Source organism: Panthera pardus, unplaced genomic scaffold (assembly GCF_024362965.1).
Source record: "Panthera pardus isolate Hobbes unplaced genomic scaffold, ASM2436296v1 HiC_scaffold_27, whole genome shotgun sequence".
Lineage (NCBI taxonomy): Eukaryota > Metazoa > Chordata > Mammalia > Carnivora > Felidae > Panthera > Panthera pardus.
The window spans coordinates 104978585-105000648 of NW_026526843.1; the positions used below are offsets into that span (position 1 = coordinate 104978585).

A 22064-nucleotide genomic window follows, 5' to 3' on the forward strand; every position below is an offset into this window, starting at 1 on the left:
AGAGAGAGACCAGGCTAGACACCACAGGCACTGGTTTGCAATACACCTACTTTTTTCTCATTTATTTTTTTTTTACAAACCCCTGTGTTGCAGGAACACCCGCTTCTTATATGACTAAGAATGACATGCTCCACTGAGTATCAGCTCCAGGTTAAGTATCGGCAACATTAATTCCATGATCATTCTCTGGAACAAAGTTAGGGAGCCAGCTAATTGATACTCCCCACCCAAAGGAACCCAAACCTGGCTCTTTCCAGGAGTACAGGGAGATAGTAAAATACTACTAAATAATTATCTAAAGCAGGGAGTGGGGACTGAAAGCACAAACATATATCATTTGAAATGATAAAGAAGAAAAACAAAGAAAATGAAAATTTTCTAAGAAAATCTTCTATAATTCCATGCTACCATATTGAGGGGAAATATGTTATCGTTAATAAAGGAAAACCCAATCACCATGAAATTAAGGAGAAAACAACTTTAATTTTTTTTTTAACATTTATTTTTGAGAGACAGAGAGAGACAGAGAACGAGCAGGGAAGGGGCAGAGAGAGGGAGACACAGAAGATGAGGCAGGCTCCAGGCTCCGAGCTGTCAACACAGAGGCAATGCGGGGCTTGAACCCACGAACCGTGAGATCGTGACCTGAGCTGAAGTCAGACGTTTAACCGACTGAGCCACCCAAGTGCCCCTAGGAAAAAAAAATTTTTTAATTTTTTTTTTAAGTTTATTTATTTATTTTGACAGAGAAAGAGCACAAGCAGGGAAGGGGCAGAGAGAAGGAGATAGGATCCCAAGCAGGCTCTGCACCATCAGCGCAGAGCCCAACGTGGGGCTCAAACCCACGAACTGTGAGATCATGACCTGGGCCGAGATCAAGAGTCGGACGCTTAACCGACTGAGCCACCCAGGCACCATCCCCCCCAAAGAATTTTTTAATAAAGGAGAGTTGTCTCTTACCCTTTCAAAAAGCTCTAGGTTTTCCCCAAAGCTATCTGAGCTATGCCAGGACAGAGGAGAAAAGCTTTCTTGATTCCTTTTACAAAATTTTACCATTTTTAAAACCCCTAACAAAAATAATGTAATCAAACTACAAATTTGATTAATTATGAATCCCAAGTGAAGTGTTTGTAAATGTGATCCATCTTGTAAAAAATATGTATGCGCTCACTCATGCACATGCACCTTGACAAAGCATGGTTAGTCTAGAATTCAAAGACAGAGCCAAATAATGGCCTGAATTAACAAGTTAAAAAAGGAAAAACCTAATTTTCTCAACAGATGCCAAAAAGTTGAAATTCAACATCCATTTCTGTTGTTGTTATTTTGTTTTTGGTAGTATTCTCTCCAGGTTTCGACAGGGTAGAAATAATTTTAAACAATGAGTTAGGATGCCTCCTTTTTTTGTCCCTTTTTCATTTCCCATACTCTGAGAACATCTATTTTTTTTATTTAAGGCTATTCAGTCAAATTGGAATAGAAAAACATTTTAACAGTTAAAAAATACAATAGGAATGAAATACAAATACATGCTACAACATGGATGATCCCTGGAAAGAATATGCTAAGTCAAAGAGGCCAAACACAAAAAAAACACATAATAAATGTCAAGAATAGGCAAATACATAAAAATGGAAAGTAGATTAGTGGCTGTCAGGGGTTGGGGGTGGGGGTAGTGATTGCTAATGGACACAAGGTTTCTTTTGGGGGTGATAAAACGTCCTAAAATTAGTGGTGATGATTTCACACCTTTGAATTTAATAAAAACCACCCAACTGTACATTTTTAAAGGGTGAATCTTATAACAATTTTATAAATTATAAACCACAAAGGAGTATATGCAAATCTTAAACTAGTTCATGTTACATGTGTTTTTGGATAAGAGAATGATGTATCAATTTATACAAAAAGGCATGGATTAAAACTAAGGTAGAACACTAAAAGTATTTCTTCTAAAGTCAATTAAGACAAGGATACCCATTATCACTCTTATTAAGATTATATGGGAACTTATAACCAATATGATTAGGTAAGATAATAAAATGCAAAATATAATTATTATTTGAAAGAATTAGACTTATTTATACATGATCTATCTAGGAAATCCAAAAGAATCAACTGAAAAATTACTATCAGTATGATTTCATAAACTGTGCTGGTACAAAATTAATATACTTGAAGACAAAAGCTTTCCTACGTAACACATTTAAATCCCATTGATAAAAATACTTGAAAACTCTAACTGGGGTTAAAAAACACAAATAGGGGCGCCTGGGTGGCTCAGTCTGTTAAGCGTCTGACTCTTGGTTTCCTCTCAGGTCATGATCTTGTGGTTCATGGCTTCGAGCCCGACAGCAGGCTCTGCACTGACAGTGCGAAGCCTGCTTAGGATTCTCTCCCTCTCTCTCTCTGCCCCTCCCCCACTCACACTCACTCTCTCAAAAAAAATAAAGATGTTTCCATTTAAAAAAACACAGATAGGGGTGCCTGGGTGGCTCAGTCGGTTAAGTGTCCGACTTCGGCTCAGGTCATGATCTCGCAGGTTATGAGTTCGAGCCCCGCGTCGGGCTCTGTGCTGACAGCTCAGAGCCTGGAGCCTGCTTCAGATTCTGTGTCTCCCTCTCTCTCCTTTCCTTCCCCACTCACACTCTGTCTCTCTCTCTCAAAAATAGACATTAAAAAATTTTAAAAAACAAAATAAAATAAAAAATAAATTAAAAAACACAGATATATAAAGAAACCAATCTTGCTCTTCAAATCTACAACTACATTGTCAGCTAATCTTTGACAGAACAGGAAAGGATATCCAATGGGAAAAAGATAGTCTTTTCAACAAATGGTGTTGAGAAAACTGGACAGCAACATGCAGAAGAATGAAACAGGACCACTTTCTTACGCCAAACCCAAAAAGAAATGCAAAATAGATAAAAGACCTAAATGTGAGACCTGAAATCACAAAAATCCTAAAGGACAACACAGGCAGTAGTACCTCTTTGACATGGGCCACAGCAACTTCTTTCTACATATATCTTCTGAGGCAAGAGAAACAAAAGCAAAATTAAACTGTAGAGACTTCATCAAAATAAAAAGTTCTACACGGCAAAGGAAACAATCAGCAAAGCTAAAAGGCAACCCATGGAATGGGAGAAGATATCTGCAAGTGACATACTTAATAAAGGATTAGTATCCATAATATATAAAAAACTTATACAACTCGACACCCAAAAACAAATAACCCAATTTAAAAATGAGTAGAAGACATGAAGACACTTTTCCAAAGATGACCCACAGATAGCCAACAGACCCATGAAAAGATGCTCAACATCATTCATCACCAGGAAAATACAAATCAACACCACAATGAGATAGCACCTCACACCTGTCAGAATGGCTAAAATCAATAACACAAGAAACAACAGGTACTGGTGACAACGTGGAGAAAGGGGAACCCTTCTGCACTGTTGGTGGGAATGCAAACTGGTATAGCCACTCTGGAAAACAGTATGGAGGTTCCTCAAAAAGTTAAAAACAGAACTACCCTATGATCCAGCAATCACATTCGTGAGTACTTACCCGAATACAAAAATACTAATTCAAAGGGATACATGTATTCCCATGTTTACAGCAGCATTATCTACAATAACCAAATTATGCAAACAGCTCAAGTGTCCACTGACTGATGAATAAATGTGGTGAATATATATACAAGGGAATATTACTAAGTCATAAAAAAGAATGAAATCTTGACATTCGCAATGACATGAACAGAGCTAGAGAGTATATGCTGAGCAAAATAAGTCAGAGAAAGACAAATACCATATGATTTCATTCATATTTAAGAATTTAAGAAATGAAACAAATGGGGGGGTGGTGAGGCAAACAAGAAACAGACTCTTAACTATTCGACCAAACTAATGATTACCAAAGGGAAGGTGGGTGGAGGGGTGGGTTAAATAGGTGATGGGGATTAAGGAGCACACTTGTTGTGATAAGCACTAGGTGTTGAATGGATTTGTATGGAAAATTACTGTATTATACACCTGAAATACTGTATTCTATTATTTAACCAACCGGAATTTAAATAAAAACTTTTAAAAAATCTTGCTTTTCAGTATGATGAGTCAATAGTATCAATTTTCCCTTAATTAACCTCTACATTCAATCCAAATCCCAATACACTTCTGTTGTAAATCAAGTGACCTTATATATGTAGGTCTACTTTCAGACTATTCTATTCCACTGATCAATCTAGCTTTGTGCCCACTGTTTTAATCACTATAACTTTATGATAAACTTCGATATATAGTAGGGTAAGTCTTCCAACTTTTTATTCAAGATTGTCTTTGCTATCCCTGGCCCTTAACATTTCCATATAAATTTGAGAACTGGTATATCCAAAAAGAAAAAAAAAAAAAAAAGTCCTGTTGGTATTTTGATTGGAATTCCATCAAATCTCTATATATCATAACTGATGTCTTTATATAATATTGACACTTCTCATCCATAAACTCTGTTATTTCCCATTATTTTAATTCTTCATTAAGTTCTTAGTAAGGCATTTTACTAAAGATCTTAGTATGTTTTTATTTATAGTATTATTTATTTACTTTTGAGACAAAGAGAGAACACGAACAGGGGAGAGGCAGAGAGATACAGCAAGACAGAGAATCCCAACCAGGAGATTGACGGCACAGAGCCCAACGTGGGGCTCAAACTCACAAACCGTGAGATCACAACCTGAGCCGAAACCAAGAGTCAGACGCTTAACAGACTGAGCCACCCAGGTAGCCCAGTATGTTTTTATTTAAATTCCAGTTAACATACAGTGCAGCGTTAGTTTCAGGTGCACGATACAGTGATTCAACACTTCCATACAACACATGCTACTTCACCACAAGTGCACTCCTTAATCCCCATCTATTTAACCCATCCCCTCAGGTAACTATCAGTTTGTTCTCTACAGTTTAGAGTCTGTTTCTTGGTTTGCCTCTCTTTCTCTCTTTCCCCTTTGCTTATTTGTTTTGTTTCTTAAATTCCACTTATGAGTTAGATCATATGGTATCTGTCTTTGACGGACTTATTTCACTTAGCATAATACTCTCTAGCTCCATCCATGTCGTTGCAAATGGCAAGATTTCATTCTCTTTTTTTACAGCTGAGTGATAGGTACTGGCTTTTAAATTTGATTTTCAAATTGTTTATTGTTAGTATAGACAAATACAATTAATTTTTGCATATCGATCAATGCTCCCCAATTATAATGCAGTAAAATCAGAAATGTCCCACGATAAAACAGGGGAAAAAAGAATCCCATAAATTTGAAAACAAAGTTCTAAAAAATTCAGTGGGCAATAAGAAAATTATGAAAATCACAATATATTTAGAATTAAATAATAAAAATTAATTCACGTCAAAATCACAGCATCTGGTTATAGTTCAGAGGGAAATTTATAGTCTTAAAGGCATATAAGAGCACAGATTAAATATTAATGAGCTAAATCTTCAACTTAAAAATTTAAGATATCAGAATAAATGCAAATAAAATAGAGTGAAAGAAATATTAATCATATTGGCAGGAAGAGCAAGGATCAATAAAAGAACTATTTGGAAAGCCTTAATAATACAATCAAGTTACTGGTAGTACTGATCAGAAAGAAAAGAAATAAATGAAATTAATATTTTAAAGTCATTAGAGAAGCCTATATTTTATACCAATATATTGGAAAATGTGTATTTTTCTGGAATATTGTTCATTTTGTATAAATAAACAAAAAAAAGAAAAGCCAAAGTGACTTACCACCATGAAAGTATTACTATATTAAAAACCAAATCAGAAAAGACAAAGGTTTCACACATGAATTCTAACTTTCAAGAAACATAGTATCTCTATTAAATACAACTTGTTTCAAAAAAATAATTCATCTTATCAAGTTAGCATAACCTTGTTATCAAAACAAAACAAAGACTACATCAAAAAAGACAGATACATGGCAATGACAAAGGGATGCCAATATCCAGGGAATCCAAAGACAGTTTAAAATAGGAAATCCATTAATGCAATTTATCACACCGATAGATGCGGCAAAGGCACTAAAAAAATCAACTCCTGTTCGTGACAAAAACTCTGAAATGATAAGAAGATAAACTAATAAATAATAACTAGCCCGTCCAAAAACAAATCAATACGGTATGGTATTTGATGATAAAATATTAGAAGCACTCCATTAAAGTACCTAGACAAGGATGCCTGCTACCAATGCTTCCATTCAACACTGTGCTAAAGGCATCAGTCAATGCAGTTCCAAGAAAAATAAAAAAAGAGACACGAGGCAGAAAAGTCATGGAAAAGAAGAAACAAAACCTTCATTATTCACATACAACTACTTAGAAAATATAAAAGAATTAGAAACTATCATTACTCACACATTTCAGTGAATCTAAAGATACTACCAACAAGAAGTTGCATCCTTGTTTTACATACAAAAAAAAAACAACAAAAAACCCTGACAAACTGATGCCGTACTTTGTTATTTAGAATGTTCAATTTAGATTGAGGCCATTCTTTTAGACTTAGACATATTTTATCAGATCCTGCACATACATAGAAAAGTAGAAGCAAAAAGAAATTGGTAGGGTATTCCTAAAACTTCACATTCAGGGTCCAACCATGGATTGCTCTTCTACTCAAAGCCAGTCAGTCTTTCTCAACAATGCCCTCTGTCAAAAAAGCGTTGGTGAGGGGCGCCTGGGTGGCGCAGTCGGTTAAGCGTCCGACTTCAGCCAGGTCACGATCTCGCGGCCCGTGAGTTCGAGCCCCGCGTCAGGCTCTGGGCTGATGGCTCGGAGCCTGGAGCCTGTTTCCGATTCTGTGTCTCCCTCTCTCTCTGCCCCTCCCCCGTTCATGCTCTGTCTCTCTCTGTCCCAAAAATAAATAAAAAACGTTGAAAAAAAAAAAAATTAAAAAAAAAAAAAAGCGTTGGTGATACAGCACTTCTTAAAATGCTCCATTATTATCTATAGGATATTCTTTCCAGTCAGACATCCACTTCGCAATTTATTCTGCCTTCAGTTGTACTGTCTGGCATGAAATAACACCACAGGGTACACGCTCATTTAAGTGGGGACAAAATGAAGAGTCCTGACCAAGTATGTGCACGTGTAGGCAATAACAACTGCATCGGACGACTGCTCGAACAAGAGTGTTTATATGGTGATCTACATCTACTAAAAACCTATTTCGATTTCAGAAATGCTTAAAATGTAGAGGGGAAAAGGGCATCTCATAATCTATAAAACATAGTAAGAGAGAAGATCAGCAAGGTTACATGATCAATACATTTAAGTCTGCAGTGTTCGCTATGCATTAGCAGTAACTAAATAAAAATATTAATTAGTAACAAAATCCTATTCACAATAAGAACTGTGTAGTATCTAGCAAAAAAAAAAAATCAAAAGTTGTGCAAGAGTTTTATGAAAATCACCAGACCATGCTCAGATTCAAATCATCCCATTTCCACTACTTAGCATATATGTATCTATACATTTACTCTATAAATTTGATGGAACTACAAAAATCCAATAGTTTTTCACAGACATTGACAAACGGACCCAAAAATAAACAAAGGAAAGAGCTTTAAAATTTCTGAAGAAAAAGAACCTATTATAAAGAAAAAAAAAAAAAGATTTAGTTATAAAGCTATCATTATTAAATCAGAGTGGTAGAGTCAAACAGACCAATGAAACCAGAAGAGACAAACGAAAAACGGATGTGTCTACATAAGACTACAATAAATCTCAGGAGTTTCATTACGAATCAGGGGACAGAAAGGCTCAACGAATCCATATTAAAAAGATAAAATTAGATTCCTACATCACACAATAGAGAAAAAAAATTCCAGAAGAATTAATGACCTAAATCTGAAAAGCACAGCATGGGTATGACTTCAGGGTAAGGGAACAATTTCTTACAGATACAAAAAACATAAGCCATAAACGAAAAAAAACCTGAGAAGACTACCTTCACCTTAGGAAGTCCTACACAAACAAGCTAAAAAAAAGCCACAGACTAGGAAATGGTGTTTTCAGGATGTATAATTACAAATCATTAGTATTCAAAGTAGAAAAAGACTATCCATCAACCAATGAGAAAAAGGAAACAATCCAATAGAAAAATGGACCAAAGGTACGCACAAGCAAGTCACAGAATATTCAAATGCCCGATAAATACGGGGGGCAAAAAGCTCAGCCTCGACAGTAATCTAAGAAATGCAAAATGGAAACAGCAACGAGACACAATTTATACTCAACAGATTGGAAAAACTTGCAAAGGCTAATCTTTTGGCAGTAGTCTGGAGAAATACAGGCTCACACGCAGCTGGTGGGAGTGTCAGATGGAACACAATTTGATGATTAGGCAATTCCCAGTAAAGTTGACAAGTGCACACTTTTGAATGTAGCAATTCTACACCTATAATCTCCAGAGAGAAGAACCCTGTATAAGGATGCTCACAGCAGCAACGTTTGAAACTGTACAAAACTACAAACGACATAAAGGCCCCTCCGTAAGAATAGATAAATAAAGCACAGTGTATTTATACATTGAAATATATGAACCAGACTGGTAGCTTTCAAACTTCTTGGTCTCAGGACCCTTTTTACACTCTTAAAAAATGAGGACCCCAAAGAGGTTTCCTTTATGTGGGTTCTAGCTATAGATATTTACATTAGAGATTAAATCTGAAATTTAAAAAATATTTATGAATTCATAAAAAATAACAAGCCAACGGTATATAAACATAACATTTAAAAATAGCTGTTTTTCAAAACCAAAAAATTAGTGAAGAGTAGCATTATTTTACATTTCTGCAAAGCTCTTTAAAATAGGCTTAATAGAGAACAGCTGGATTCCCATAACTGCTTCTGTGTTCAACCTATTATGACATCATGTGTCGTGCAGCCTCTGTACAGCACTTGTGCGGTGCACACAAGAACGCAGCCAGAACAATCTCAAGGATCCCTGGGAATTCCTACAGCACACTTTGAGAACTGCTGAACTAGATCCACGTACAAAATGGATAAACCTCAAAAACGGTGTTAAGTGAAAAAAAATCCATGAAATGACACACACAGTATGATACCATTTATGTAAAGTTAAAACACAAAAAGCTATACCTGATACTGGGTTTGGTACATATATATCGGGACAATCGTTACTTCTGGCAAAGAAAAGACAGGAATGGGATGGACACTCTTTAAACGGATCTGTGAGATTTTCTTTCTTCAAACAAACAAAAAAGTTATGAAGCAAATATGTAATAAAATTTTTAAGATCTGTTAAATCTGAGTGACACTTGCTTTTCAGTAGTTCTGAAATTTTTCACAATTTAAAATTTTTAAATATATTTTTTTAAATCCTAATGGCTGTATACCCACTCCCCAGCTAGTTTTCCTTAAGTGTTTACACTTTAATAAATGTTACAAGATACCTGGATTTTTATAAAAAAGTTGTTTGGAAAAATAATCTGACAGGAATAAGAATAGACTGGCCATATTAACCGAACAGTTAAGGAGCGGGGGTTACCCAGCTCATGTGGTGTGCCTTAATATGTATACTCCTTGTGGTCAAGGGACACATGGACTAGATGCTTTAATACTTGAAAACTAATCAACTACAAAGTTTTCTGCACCCAATAACCGAGATAATTGTTTTTAGAGGCAATGACCATGTGCCAGGTACTGCTGGAGGAGAAGAATAAAAGAGAACCTATCTCTACATTCAGAGTTTAGGGAAAAAATGACAAAAATATAAACACACAGTTAAAATATAATAGCGTTAAGTAAATTTAATGCTAAATTAAAGATGTCCACACTGCTATATGAGCTAGAGAAGAATGAGCCGGGAGAAACGACAGTGCAATTAACAAAAAGCAAGCTAGACAGCAAGACTTGTTGGAAGGACTCTGGGCTAAGAAAAAGAAAGAAACAGAAGATTTTCTATAAACAGTCTAGACATCTACAATATACCAGATAAATCTGGTTTCAGCCACGTTGAGACAATAACATACCTGGGTAGGAGATGGTCAGCAGGCAACTGGAAATGCTAGATGAGAAACACGGTAAAGAACACTGAAAACAGGGGCGAAGATTCAAGAAAAAGGACAGAGGATCGACCTTGAGGGAAATCCCAAAACAGAACACAGAGAGAGCACAGACAGAGAATTTCTGAAACAAAGAACACTTTTATTTGATACACCCGATGACATGCTGTGTAAGTTTCTCAATTTCGGAAATAGTGGATTTAGGAATAAGTGCGATGAATAGAAATAAAAGCAACGGCGAAAGGAACAAGAAGACAAGCGAGGTTTTTTAACATGAGCAAACCTAGGAATGTTTCTAAGGAGAGGGAAAGGCACCAGCAGAGTTAGAGGGCAATGATGCAAGCGAGCAGCAGAATCACGGACAGAGCCCCGAGGACAGGCCTGAAGGAGGCCAATTCTTCCTGCAGCGAAAGAATGCGAGGAAAGCCTAGGTAGAGACAAGAGGAAGAGCATGCAGTGGAAAGGAAGGAAACTCAGATGCTTAGATCAGACTGTTGTCTATCTTTCTGGTTTAAGTCAGAGATTAGATAATCTCTGCAGAGGCTGAGGGGTTTCAGGACGAGTTGAAGAGTTTAAGAATAAAAAAAGTCTTGAATCGCCAGTGTGCACAAACACAAATAACACAAGTCGTCAGTGACAATTACGATCCCAGATGGGGTTAAAGAGGAAGCATTTACAAAGAGCAACGTTGACAGAATTTTTTTTGTAATGCTCTGCGGGCACGTTTTTTAAAAAAGGAACCTTGTACCTATCTGAAATATACACATAAATTAAAGACTAACACCTCATTTACCCAAAATGGTTGGGTAATAAGGTATTACACCAGTTTTCCAGATCATCAAGGTCTACCCTTTTAGGCAAAAACATTTTCTATTTAACAGTTTCCAATAGAAATCCTTCTGAACTACGTTATTATCTGTCTTTTTAACCATGCAACTTGAATCTCCTTAATCTTAACCATCCACTCATGCTGTCCTGGAACACCTACTGCTGCTGTACTGTGTGCGCAGCTACACAATTTTCTCTTTTTTAGAGCTCTTCCACGTCTTTCCCAGCTGTCCAGACATAAAGCAACCGATTCTTCTTCTAAGTTTATGTTTATCCTTACCACCTCAACAACCGCAGCCCACTTGCTTAGCAACTTGCTTCTTGTTGGCCTCCTACAATGCACTGTTTCTCCAACTTTTCTAAACCATGCCCCTTATGATAAACACGAGAATCTTCAGTTCCCTCCCGTCCTCTCACAGAGCATCACTGCTATGACCTCTTGCAGTCCAGGAAAAACAAAAAACTGAAATAACTTTCTAGTGAATACTTATGCTACCTACAGATTTATATCATAAAATTCTAGGAAACACATTCCGCACGTGTGCATCTAGGACAGTCAGATATTAATCAAAACATGAGAAGTCTTGGCTTAGCAAACAGTCCAAGTCCCATATCCAACAAAAGGGTAGTTACTCTCACCAAGGGGAAGAACAGGGGTTGCAAAAGGCCATCTGAAGGCTGCTGCTGCCTTTTTAGTAATCTTTCCTCTAACCTAACTTTTCAAACCGACTTCTTAAAAAAATTACCATGAGAATACTTACAGGTTCATTGCTTACCTTCGTCAAGAAACCCAGAGCACTAGTGCTGCAATTCTCAACCCCGGTATGTGAAAAGTTAGAAACCTCTCACTCTTGTTTACTACAGAAATTGTAACTCAGAGCAAGAAGTTATTTGGAGCCAGAAGTGAGGACAGAAAAGAGGAGCAGCTGTTTAGTACAAACGGATCAGTTAAAAAGTAGCAAAACTGGCTGGCTTAACTTCTGAAGTCCGGATAATCATTCAGGCAGTGAGAACAATGATCCACTTGCTACTCTCATTATTTCCCAACCTGGAAAACTTTTCCTAGTCCAGTGGAGCCGCTAAGTGAACACAAAGCCCAGCTCAGGTGTGTCACCACCCTACCTGAGGGCTTTCCTGCCTCCCCTGTCATATAAGCCCCTCCACCTGGCAAGCAAGTCCTTCCACCTTTTCTAGCCGGGATTCCCACCACCACCCCCCCCTACCTTCACCATCTACTCCTGCCAAAACTTCCCCCCTCCCCAAATTCTTGCTCTTTTGCGAAGAAACTTCACCCTTGAAATGCCCTTTCCCCACCCCCACCTGTGCCTAACAAAGTCCTACCCATCCTTAAGTAACCTCAAAACGTCACCTACTTGAGGAACCCTTTCCTCATGCTCTAAACGGAAACCCTGCCTTCCTCTGGAACCCCAGTAATCGGTTGCACCTTTTACGCCAGCACTTCAGTGCATTTCACCTCGTCCCATCCGCCTCTGAACAACGAACTTCTTGCAGCCACCGTCTGCATTACAAGAACCTTTCTAATCTTTCTTATCACTCAGCAGCACAGTGCATCACTAACACTGGGTTCTGAGTTTACGGGGGAGTTGTGCAGTATGCAATCAAACGCCCTTTAAGGGACGAGATGCCACTTAAAATTTTTCAAATTAAATAAACTAACACACAGGACAAGCACATGAACGATACTGCACCAAGAAAATTTTAAAAACCTGTGTCCTTCTTGCTCCTCAAAAAAAGTTCACACCAACAGATCACTAATTGCTTAGACGCCCCCTGTGAAGAAAGTTGTTTTCAAATAAGCGAGTTGCAAAGACTCCTTAAGAAACTTATTCCTCCGTTTTCATGCTGTGCAATTTACACTTTTCCCCCTACTGGATAAAACAGTTGTGAGAACTCATTTCCTATCAAATTTTATCTTTATTCCTTTATTCAGATACTCGAGAAAACATTTGAGCGTTGGAAAACAACCGCATCGAGGGCACCATGATAGCCACGTATGACATGGCGTGAAAATAAAATGTCGTGGAGTTCCATTTGCCGTAGTGAGCCCAGATGCCTGAGCTGCCACCCGTCCCGACGGCCCCCCGGGTGGCTACAGGAGGAGAAAGGCGCGGGGCCAGGAACGCTGAGGGACGAGATGGCCGCCTGCGGCAGCTCGGTTAAAATGCAGCGGAAGCAGCAACCAGTCACGGGGCTGCGGCAGGCAGGGCAGCAAGGTGGCGCTGCCGCCGAGCGCCTAGAGCCTGAGCGCCCATCATGGCGGCAAGGGCAATGGCCGCTGTGGGGAGCGAGCACGCCCCCTCCGCGCGCACACGCTGCCGTGCCGGGCCTCGGGGGCCCGTCACCGGAGCCGCCGCCGCCGCCGCCGCCGCCCGCTCTCCGACACCCCCTCACGGGCTGTAGCGGAATTTTCTCTTCAGACGCCGCCTTCAAGATGGCGGCTCCCCCTCCCGACAACCCCCTCAATCGTCCCCTGCAGCAGGCGCCGAGCCGCCGCCATCTTGTCCCCCGTCCCTCCCCCCCTCGCCGATATTTACATAGCGAAAATCGGCCCGGCCGGCCTGCGGCCTTCACCTCACGCCTGCAGCCTTCGCCTCCTTGCCAGGCCTCGCCCCCGCGCGGTGCCCCAGGCAGGCCGCGGCGCCGACCCGACGCCCCTCCGCCGCCTCCCGGGCCACCGGGCGACCCTCCCCCAACCTCCGCCCGTTCACGGAGCGCGCCTCCGCCGCCGCTCGGGGCAGCCGGGCTCCTCCCCGGGCCTAACTGCGGCCTCCTCGGGGCCTGCTCGGCGCCACGCGCCGCACCGCCCGGCCTAGCGCGGAAGGGCGCCTCGCGGGCCGCCGACCAGGCCGGGACCAGGCCGCTGCGCGCGCGCTAGGCCCCACGGCCGCGGCGGCGCCCGGAACTCACCGGACGGGCGTGCGGGCGGTCGGCGACGGTGGCGGGTGCTGCAGGCCGGCCTTTCTCTGGAGCACTGGGCCGGGCTCCGGCTGGTGGGGCGGGCGGAGGGAGGGAGGAGGGGCCGAGCTCGGAGCTGACAAAAAGCGGCCCAGCTCCCCGGCACGGGCCCGCCGTCAGCACGTCACGTCACCGCCCGGGAGAGAGACCCAGGAAAATGCGGAAGGGTAGATAGGCCCCCTCCTCCGCCCGGTGTGTCCCCCTGGCGCCCCGGGTCGGCGCCGCTCACGCTCCGCGACCGGGGAGCCCAGTGGCCTCGCTGCGGCGGGGTCTCCGGCGGCCGGAGTCTCCGTGACAGCGCCCCCCTTCTTTCCACCTCCTCCGCGCTCCCGCCCGCCGCCGCTACACACGCGCCGCTGCCGCCGCCTCGGCCGTAAAGCCTGCGCGGGGCCGCGGTCCGCCGACCCCGCCGAGAGGCAGGCGGCCCGCACCCGACCCGGCCTAGCCGCCCCCCACCATCTCCCGCGGGCCTCGGCCGCCCCCCGGGCCCTCCCCGGGGACCTACCGCCTCTCCGCGCCCGTCTTGGCCGAGGCGCCTGCTCGAGTTGTTTGCAGGCCCTCAGACCCCCGCCCGCAGTAAATGTGTTTTCTTCATCCCTGTGGCTGGAGAAGATAAATTTAGCAACCCCCGCCGTCCCCTGCCTTCGCTTAAAAAAAAAAAAAAAAAAAAAAAACTCTTTGAAATAAAATGAAAATAGGCTTGCCAGTCTAAATGGGTGTGTGGGCACGAGGAGGGGGAGAAGGGTTATCTCCAGCTACTACCAAGCCGTCTATTTTTTTTTTTTTTTTAAACAAGCATTCAGTCAAAGGACCTAGCTGGTGTTATTAGTTTGCGGGAAAAAAGGATGAGGAAAAGGGTTACCTTTTGAAACTGGTTTCGCACATTGCAATGAACAGGAATTTTTAATGTATATTTTCTATATATCTGTATTTCAGAGTTTGGGAGCCTATGAAATGTAAGTCTTGTGTAATTGTTTCATAAATAATGAGTTTTCCACAGTCTTAATATAGAGAGGTAGTAGAATTGGGTATGGATATTTTTTACAAACTACTTAAGCGCTTAAAGTTTAAAAAGATTTAGGAGAAAAAGAAAACTATATATTTGATTAAACAAGGGTTTATCAACTCCAAGAATGTCTATTTTGTGTTTTCATTAGTTTAAATTTTTATGCTCTTTCCATTCTGAACTTGGGACCCAAACTATGTTTACAAGTTACTAGTTAAACGTTAAACAGTGTAATCCTTACGTTAATCCAGAATGTGACATGTTTTCTTCAGTTCAGTAAATGTTCGACAAAGAGATTTTTAAACAATAAAGAACACAAAAGTTATCAAACAAATAGCATATTGGTGTGAAGCCTCTTTAAATACAGAGGCCATGTATTTTAGGTTCCTGTCATAACTTTCTAAAACTCCCACAATGCAAGTTGTCCATTCCCTCAGACATTTTACCATTATAAAATCCTTTCAAGAAGAAAAAACAAAGGTATAATAACAATAAATCTCTTTGAGAACGTACTGGAAGGCAATTTTCCTCTCCAGGCTTTACCTTTGGTTTTTCTGAAGAGATAAAATATCCTTTCAAAAATGGTGAATGACAGCGTGTCTTCACCATTTATAGAAAATTGTATTAGGTTGTGATACAGACTGTATTCACAGAAAGGTAAATAAAACTAATATTTTTTCAAGTAAAAAAATGAGAAATATCTGTACACACTAATACAATTTCAAAAAAGGGTTGATAACCAGTGTTTAAGTACTTTCCAAGGGAGTCCATTAAATGCTATGGTATGTCAAGAATGGAGTCTCATCATCGTGAGAACAGCAGCATGAACACAAAAATCTAATGTCAGCATTCTTGTTAGTTCTTCCATAATCACCATCAAATGCTTCTAAGAACGCCAGTATAAAGCACTTCAGAAAAGAGTATCAAGGAGGGTAAATAAAAAAGAGGTTTCCTCCATTTAAAAGTCCAGAAGTAGTTTAGGTCTTCAGACTTTTCAAGAGCCCTTTCAAACATAAGACACTGTTAACTTTGATGGGAAACAAGGAAAGACTGCCCTAGTTCTATTAATTATAGTAGATAAAACTTTACTGCAGTACAACAAATATTCTGTAGATGATTGTACAGATGAGCTCAACTCTTTTTGAGTTGTCAAAAAAGGGAAAGTAATTTGTACTTCAAATCCATTTATGGAAGGCCATAAAGATGTGTATGATAAAAATCATTTTCCTACAAATACACTCAATATAAAACACTCATGATAAAGTGAAGGAGCAAAGAAGGTATAAGCAGCAGAGATCAGAAATTGTTCAATGTTATTATAACATATATAGTTTGTGGAAATGTTCACAATAAGACCCGCAGGACAACTAAGAGCACTGAAAGCATTTGGTAATCAAGCAGTGAGTGGTGAAGGACTTGACACCTTGCACTTGAATGACAGCCTATCTTGCACTGATACTTTTGTTCAATGTTTTGGTATTTGGGACCTATAGAATTCTGGACACAGGGAGTAAAAATACGTGGTGCTTGCCCTGGGGGAACTGCAAACAAGGACGCTGTGTGTGGCAGAATAAAAACATTCTTAAGTGCTTTCATTTTCTCACTTAAATAAACACACAATAGAGGGAAATTTTATTTAGGTAGATGGAGAGCAGAATATTTCAAAGACGTATGCTGTGAATACAGAATAGATGGTTTCAATGCAGTCACATGGATTTTGGTTATGTGCTACAATTTATTTGTTCCTTCAGAGCTGTTAATGTATATCAGATAGTTAAAAGCATCTACTCAAGGTTTTGACAGTGTTTTAATAACTTAACTAAAATCCCTGACATGTTTATAGGTCCTGGAGCCAAAAATAATACAAGGCCTTTCAATCACTTTTCCCAAGAAAGATTAGTCGAAAAGAAGCCATTAAAAAAAAAGAAGAACAAGAAGAAGAAAAGCTGTTGATTTTCACTCCACATCACTGACTGATAGAAATCCAAATAGGAAACAATAAATTATTGGCTTAGAAAATAGAGACCTTCTTTTTTTTTTTTTTTTTTTTCAACGTTTTTTTATTTATTTGTGGAACACAGAGAGACAGAGCATGAACGGGGGAGGGACAGAGAGAGAGGGAGACACAGAATCGGAAACAGGCTCCAGGCTCTGAGCCATCAGCCCAGAGCCTGACGCGGGGCTCGAACTCACGGACCGTGAGATCGTGACCTGGCTGAAGTCGGACGCTTAACCGACTGCGCCACCCAGGCGCCCCAAGACCTTCTTAAATAAAGTTGTAGTAACTCATTATTTTATATCCCAAAGGTTGAAAAATATTTACTTTCCCCTAGAGAGGCCCTGGTTTTATTGAACCAAGCATGCCCTATAAAAATGAACCATTTATCTGATACTTGATACTTAAGTCATACTTATCTTAACATGAGCAAGTTGCATCACGTTGGAATTCAGCTGGCTATAATTAATGTCAAGTAAGAATTTTTAATCTGAGCCTTTAAGCCACACACCCTCTCCAAGGGAAATAATTTTAAAATAAACAGTGACTGACAATTAGGTGATTTTCAAACAGTATTTTTTTCACACAAGTCATTAGTTGAATAAGACATTGCTTAATTACTGAAAGTCACCAATAGCCAAATTCTCATGGATTATAAATCACAGAACACTGCAAACAAATTAGCTCCACTACAAAGGTGAAAATCAATATGTGAGGCCCAGAAACAATGACCCGTCTGATGCCCAGACTGGAGCCTCGATATACAATTTTCCACTAAAGGAACCAAGGTTTCTGGGAGAAATGACTGATTCCTGGGCTGAATCAGAAAAGTACAAAGTGAACTAGGAATATCTCCTCATAACAGAAAGCAAGGAAAGAAAATGTCAGAGCTTACTAGGGGTGTGTCAAAAGGTCTCGGGGGGCCAATTTAAAGAGGCTCTAGTTGGCTAAAGATGAAAATATTTGAATGTCAAAATAATAACTGCTATAGGGGCACCTGGGTGGCTCAGTTGGTTAAGCATCCAAATCTTGGTTTCGGCTCAGGCCATGATCTCACGGTTTGTGAGTTCCAGCCCCATGTCGGGCTCTGTGCTGACAGTGCAGAGCCTGCTTAGGATCCTCTTTCTCTCTCTCTCTCTCTCTCAAAATAAATAAACTTTAAAAATTAAAAAAAAAAAGAATAACTGCTATGGAATGAAACACATCAAGTATGTTTGTGAGTTTATAATCAGACTTTTAAAATGATCAATTGCACAGCTTTGTGAATGTACTAGAAACTAGTGAACTATACAATTTAAAAGATTGAATTATATACCATGTGTATTATATTTTGAATTTTTAAAAATGATCACCTTTGGAGAGTGGTAGAGAACCAACTCATTGTTTTGCAAAAGTAAAGGGAAAGATGAAGCACTTATCCTAGATGAACTTTCCTCAGGCTAAACAAATAGCTGATAAAGGGAATTTTCTTTTAATAATTCTGCTAATATATGAAAAAGACTTGATGGAATTAGAATGTCACCATTTTGCAACCCCTAATGAATTCATGGATCTAGGCAATGACCATCAATGGCTGCTAACCAGAGTGACAACTAGACATATGCCTCATGACGAAAGTACACAAAGCCAGCACCTAAAAAAATCATACCTGAACCTGATCAACTCTTCAGTTCTAGTTGCCAATTTATAGGTAATACAGGGAACAGAGAAACATATCGATGAAACCTCAGGGATGCAATCAACAAAATTCAGATGGTGAGAAACACTAGAGGACCTGCTTTCTTCAACAAATAAATTATAGCAAAAAATTTAAGAGGAAACCAGTAATAGATAATAAAAGACTTAAAAGAAATTATTAATGGGGGCATCTGGGTGGCTCAGTCGGTAAAGCGTCCGACTTCCGCTCGGGTCATGATCCGGTTTGTGAGTTCGAGTCTCGAGGCAGGCTCTGTGTTGACAGCTCAGAGCCTGGAGCCTACTTCAGATTCTGTGTCTCCCCTCTCTCTGCCCCTCCCATGCTCATGCTGTGTCCATCTCTGTCTCGCAATAATAAATAAATGTTAAAAAAAAATTTTTTAATAAAAAAATTATTAATGAAATGTACTGTATGAACTTTATTTCAATCTTGATTCAAACAAACGAGTGTACAAAAATGATGAGACGATTAGAGAAATGTGAACACTGGATTATTGTCAATGTGAACTGGATATATACTGATATAAACAAATTACGTTAGGTGTAATGATGATGTGATTATATCTTCAAAAGGGTCCTTACCTTTTAGAGATAAATTATCAAAATATTTACAGATAATATGATATGCTACTGAGGAAAGACCTATACTCTGAAAACTATAAAGCACTGATAAAAGAAACTGAAGATGTCACAAATGGAAAGATATATTGTGCTTATGGACTGGCAGAATTAATACTGTTCAAAAGTCCATACTACCCAAAGCAATGGGTAGTATGGGATTCAATGCAAGCTCTATCAAAATACCAAAGCATTCTTCATGGAACTAGAACAAATAATCCTAAAATTCGTATAAAACTACAAAAGATTCTGAATAGCCAACGCAATTTTGAGAAAGAGGAACAAAGCTGGAAGTATCACCATCTCAGACTTCAAACTATACCACAAAGCTACAGTAATCAAAATCAAAACAGTACAGTACTGGCACAAAAAAAAAGACACATAGATCAGTGGAACAGGAGAGAGAGCCCACAAATAAACCATTCTTATAAGGTCAATTAACCTAAGACAAACGAGGCAAGCATATAAAATGAGGAAAAGAAAATCTCTTCAATAAACGGTGCTGGGGAAAATGAATAGCTACATGCAAAAGAATGAACTGGACCACATTTTTATGCCATACACAAAAATAAACTCAAAATAGACCAAAGACTGGGGCGCCTGGGTAGCTCAGTTGGTTGAGCATCCGACTTTGGCTCAGGTCACGAACTCGTGGTTCATGAGTTCAAGCCCCACGTCAGGCTCTGTGCTGACAGCTCAGAGGCCTAGAGCCTGCTTCGGATTCTGTGTCTCCCTCTCTCTCTGCCCTTCCGCTGCTCATGCTCTCTCTCTCCCTCCCTCAAAAAATAAACATAAAAAAAAATTTTTTTTAATGGACCAAAGACTTAAACATGAGACCTAAAATGATAAAACTCCTAAAAGAAAATATAGGCAAAAATCTCTTTCACATCAGCCTTCTCAAAATATTTATAGATATGTCTCCTGAGGCAAGGGAAGCATAAGCAAAAATAAACTCTTGGGACTACAACAAAATAAGATTTTGCACAGCAAAGAAAACCTTCAACAAAATAAAAAGGCAACAGAATGAATGGGAGAAAATATTTGATATTTGATATATCTGATAAAGAGTTATCAGGGGCGCCTGGATGGCTCAGTCGGTTAAGCGGCCGACTTCGGCTCAGGTCACGATCTCGCGGTCCGTGAGTTCGAGCCCCGCGTCAGGCTCTGTGCTGACAGCTCAGAGCCTGGAGCCTGTTTCAGATTCTGTGTCTCCCTCTCTCTGACCCTCCCCCATTCGTGCTCTGTCTCTCTCTGTCTCAAAAATAAATAAATGTTAAAAAAAAATTTTTTTTAAAGAGTTAATATCAAAATATATAAAGAACTTATACAACTTAACACCAAAAAACAAACAAACAAAAAGCAACCAAACAATGTGATTTAAAAAGGGGCAGAGAAACTGAGCACACATTTTTCCAAAGAAGACATACAGATGGCCAGCAGCCGCATGAAAAGATGCTTCACATCACTAATCATCAGAGAAATGCAAATTAAAACACAATGAGATACCTTATATCTGTCAGAATGGCTAGTATCAAAGAGACAAGAAACGACAAATATTGGTGAGGATGTGGAGAGAAGGGAACCCTTTTGTGCCCTGTTGGTGGGAATGTGAATTAGTGCAACCACCGTGGCAAACAGTATGGAGGTTTCCCCAAAAATTAAAAATAGAAATACCATATGATCCAGTAATTCTACTTCTGGGTACTTACCAAAAGAAAACAAAGATACTAATTTGCAAAGATATATGCACCTCTATATTTATTGCAGCATTATCTTCTTTAATTTTTAAAAAACATTTCCTTTATTCAAAAAAAATTTTTTAATGTTTATTTTTGAGAGAGAGAGAGAGAGAGACCACAAGCATGCATGAGCAGGGGAGGGGAGGGGCAGAGAGAGAGGGAGACAGAGGATCAGAAGTGAGCTCTGCTCTGATAGCACAGAGCCCAACACAGGGCTCAAACCCACCAACCCTGAGATCATGACCTGAGGCACAGTCAGACGCTTAACTGACTGAGCCAACAGGCGCCCCTATTTATTTTTTTAAGTAAGTTCTGTGCTCAACATGGGACTTGAACTCACGACCCCAAGATCAAGAGTCGCATGTTCCACCGACTGAGTCAGCCAGGCGTCCCTGCAACATTATTTATAATAGTCAAGAGATGGACTCAACCTAAGTGTCAATTGATAGATGAAAGGATGAAGAAGATGTGGGAATGGAATGGAATATTACGCAGCCATACAAAAGAATGAGCGCTTACCACTGCAGCAACAAGGACGGACCTAGAGGCTATTGTGTTAAGTGAAATGAGTCAGACAGAGAAAAATAAATACTGTATGATTTCATTTATATGTGGAATCTAAAAAACAAAACAAATGAATAAATAAGCAGTCAGAAAACAGAAAGAGACTCATAAATAACAGAGAACAAACTAGTAGTTGCCAGAGAGGAGGTGGGTGGGGGCATGGGTGTGATAGGTGAAGGAGATTAAGAGGCAAAACTTCCAGTTATAAAATAAGTCACAAAGATGAAAAGTACAGCATAGGGAATATAGTCAATAATCCTGTAATAACATGGAAAGGTGACAGATGGTGATTACACTTATTGTGGTGAGCATTTGATAATGTACAAACTTGTCGAATCACTGTTGTACACCTAAAACTAATGTAATATTGTGTGTCAATTGTACTTCGATAAAATGATATGCATTATTCTCTTTGTGTATATACTTGAAATTTTCTGTAGCGAGTTAAAAAAAAAATATGGGGCGCCTGGGTGCATCGGTTGGATAAGCATCCAACTTCGGCTCAGGTCATGATCTCACGGTTCATGAGTTCGAGCCCCGCCTCG

At 39.9% G+C, this 22064-nt stretch overlaps 2 protein-coding genes across 4 annotated transcripts in view; one reads left to right on the forward strand and one right to left on the reverse strand.

The window, feature by feature from the left end:
- Nucleotides 1–14522, reverse strand: part of ZFX (zinc finger protein X-linked) — a 55498-nt gene extending 40976 nt beyond the window's left edge. Inside the window, exon 1 of one of the 3 annotated variants that reach the window (XM_019433544.2) lies at nt 14407–14522. The gene's annotated coding sequence lies outside the window, so the exon portion shown is untranslated. Of the gene's footprint in view, nt 1–13853; nt 14363–14406 lie in introns of those variants that run through there. The other 2 variants (XM_019433547.2, XM_019433543.2) reach the window with 2 other exon arrangements.
- Nucleotides 12961–13821, forward strand: LOC109257433 (basic salivary proline-rich protein 3-like). Its single transcript, XM_019433524.1, has one exon. The coding sequence runs from the start codon at nt 12961–12963 to the stop codon at nt 13819–13821; it is 861 nt and encodes a 286-aa protein (XP_019289069.1).
- Nucleotides 14523–22064: the final 7542 nt, after the last annotated feature.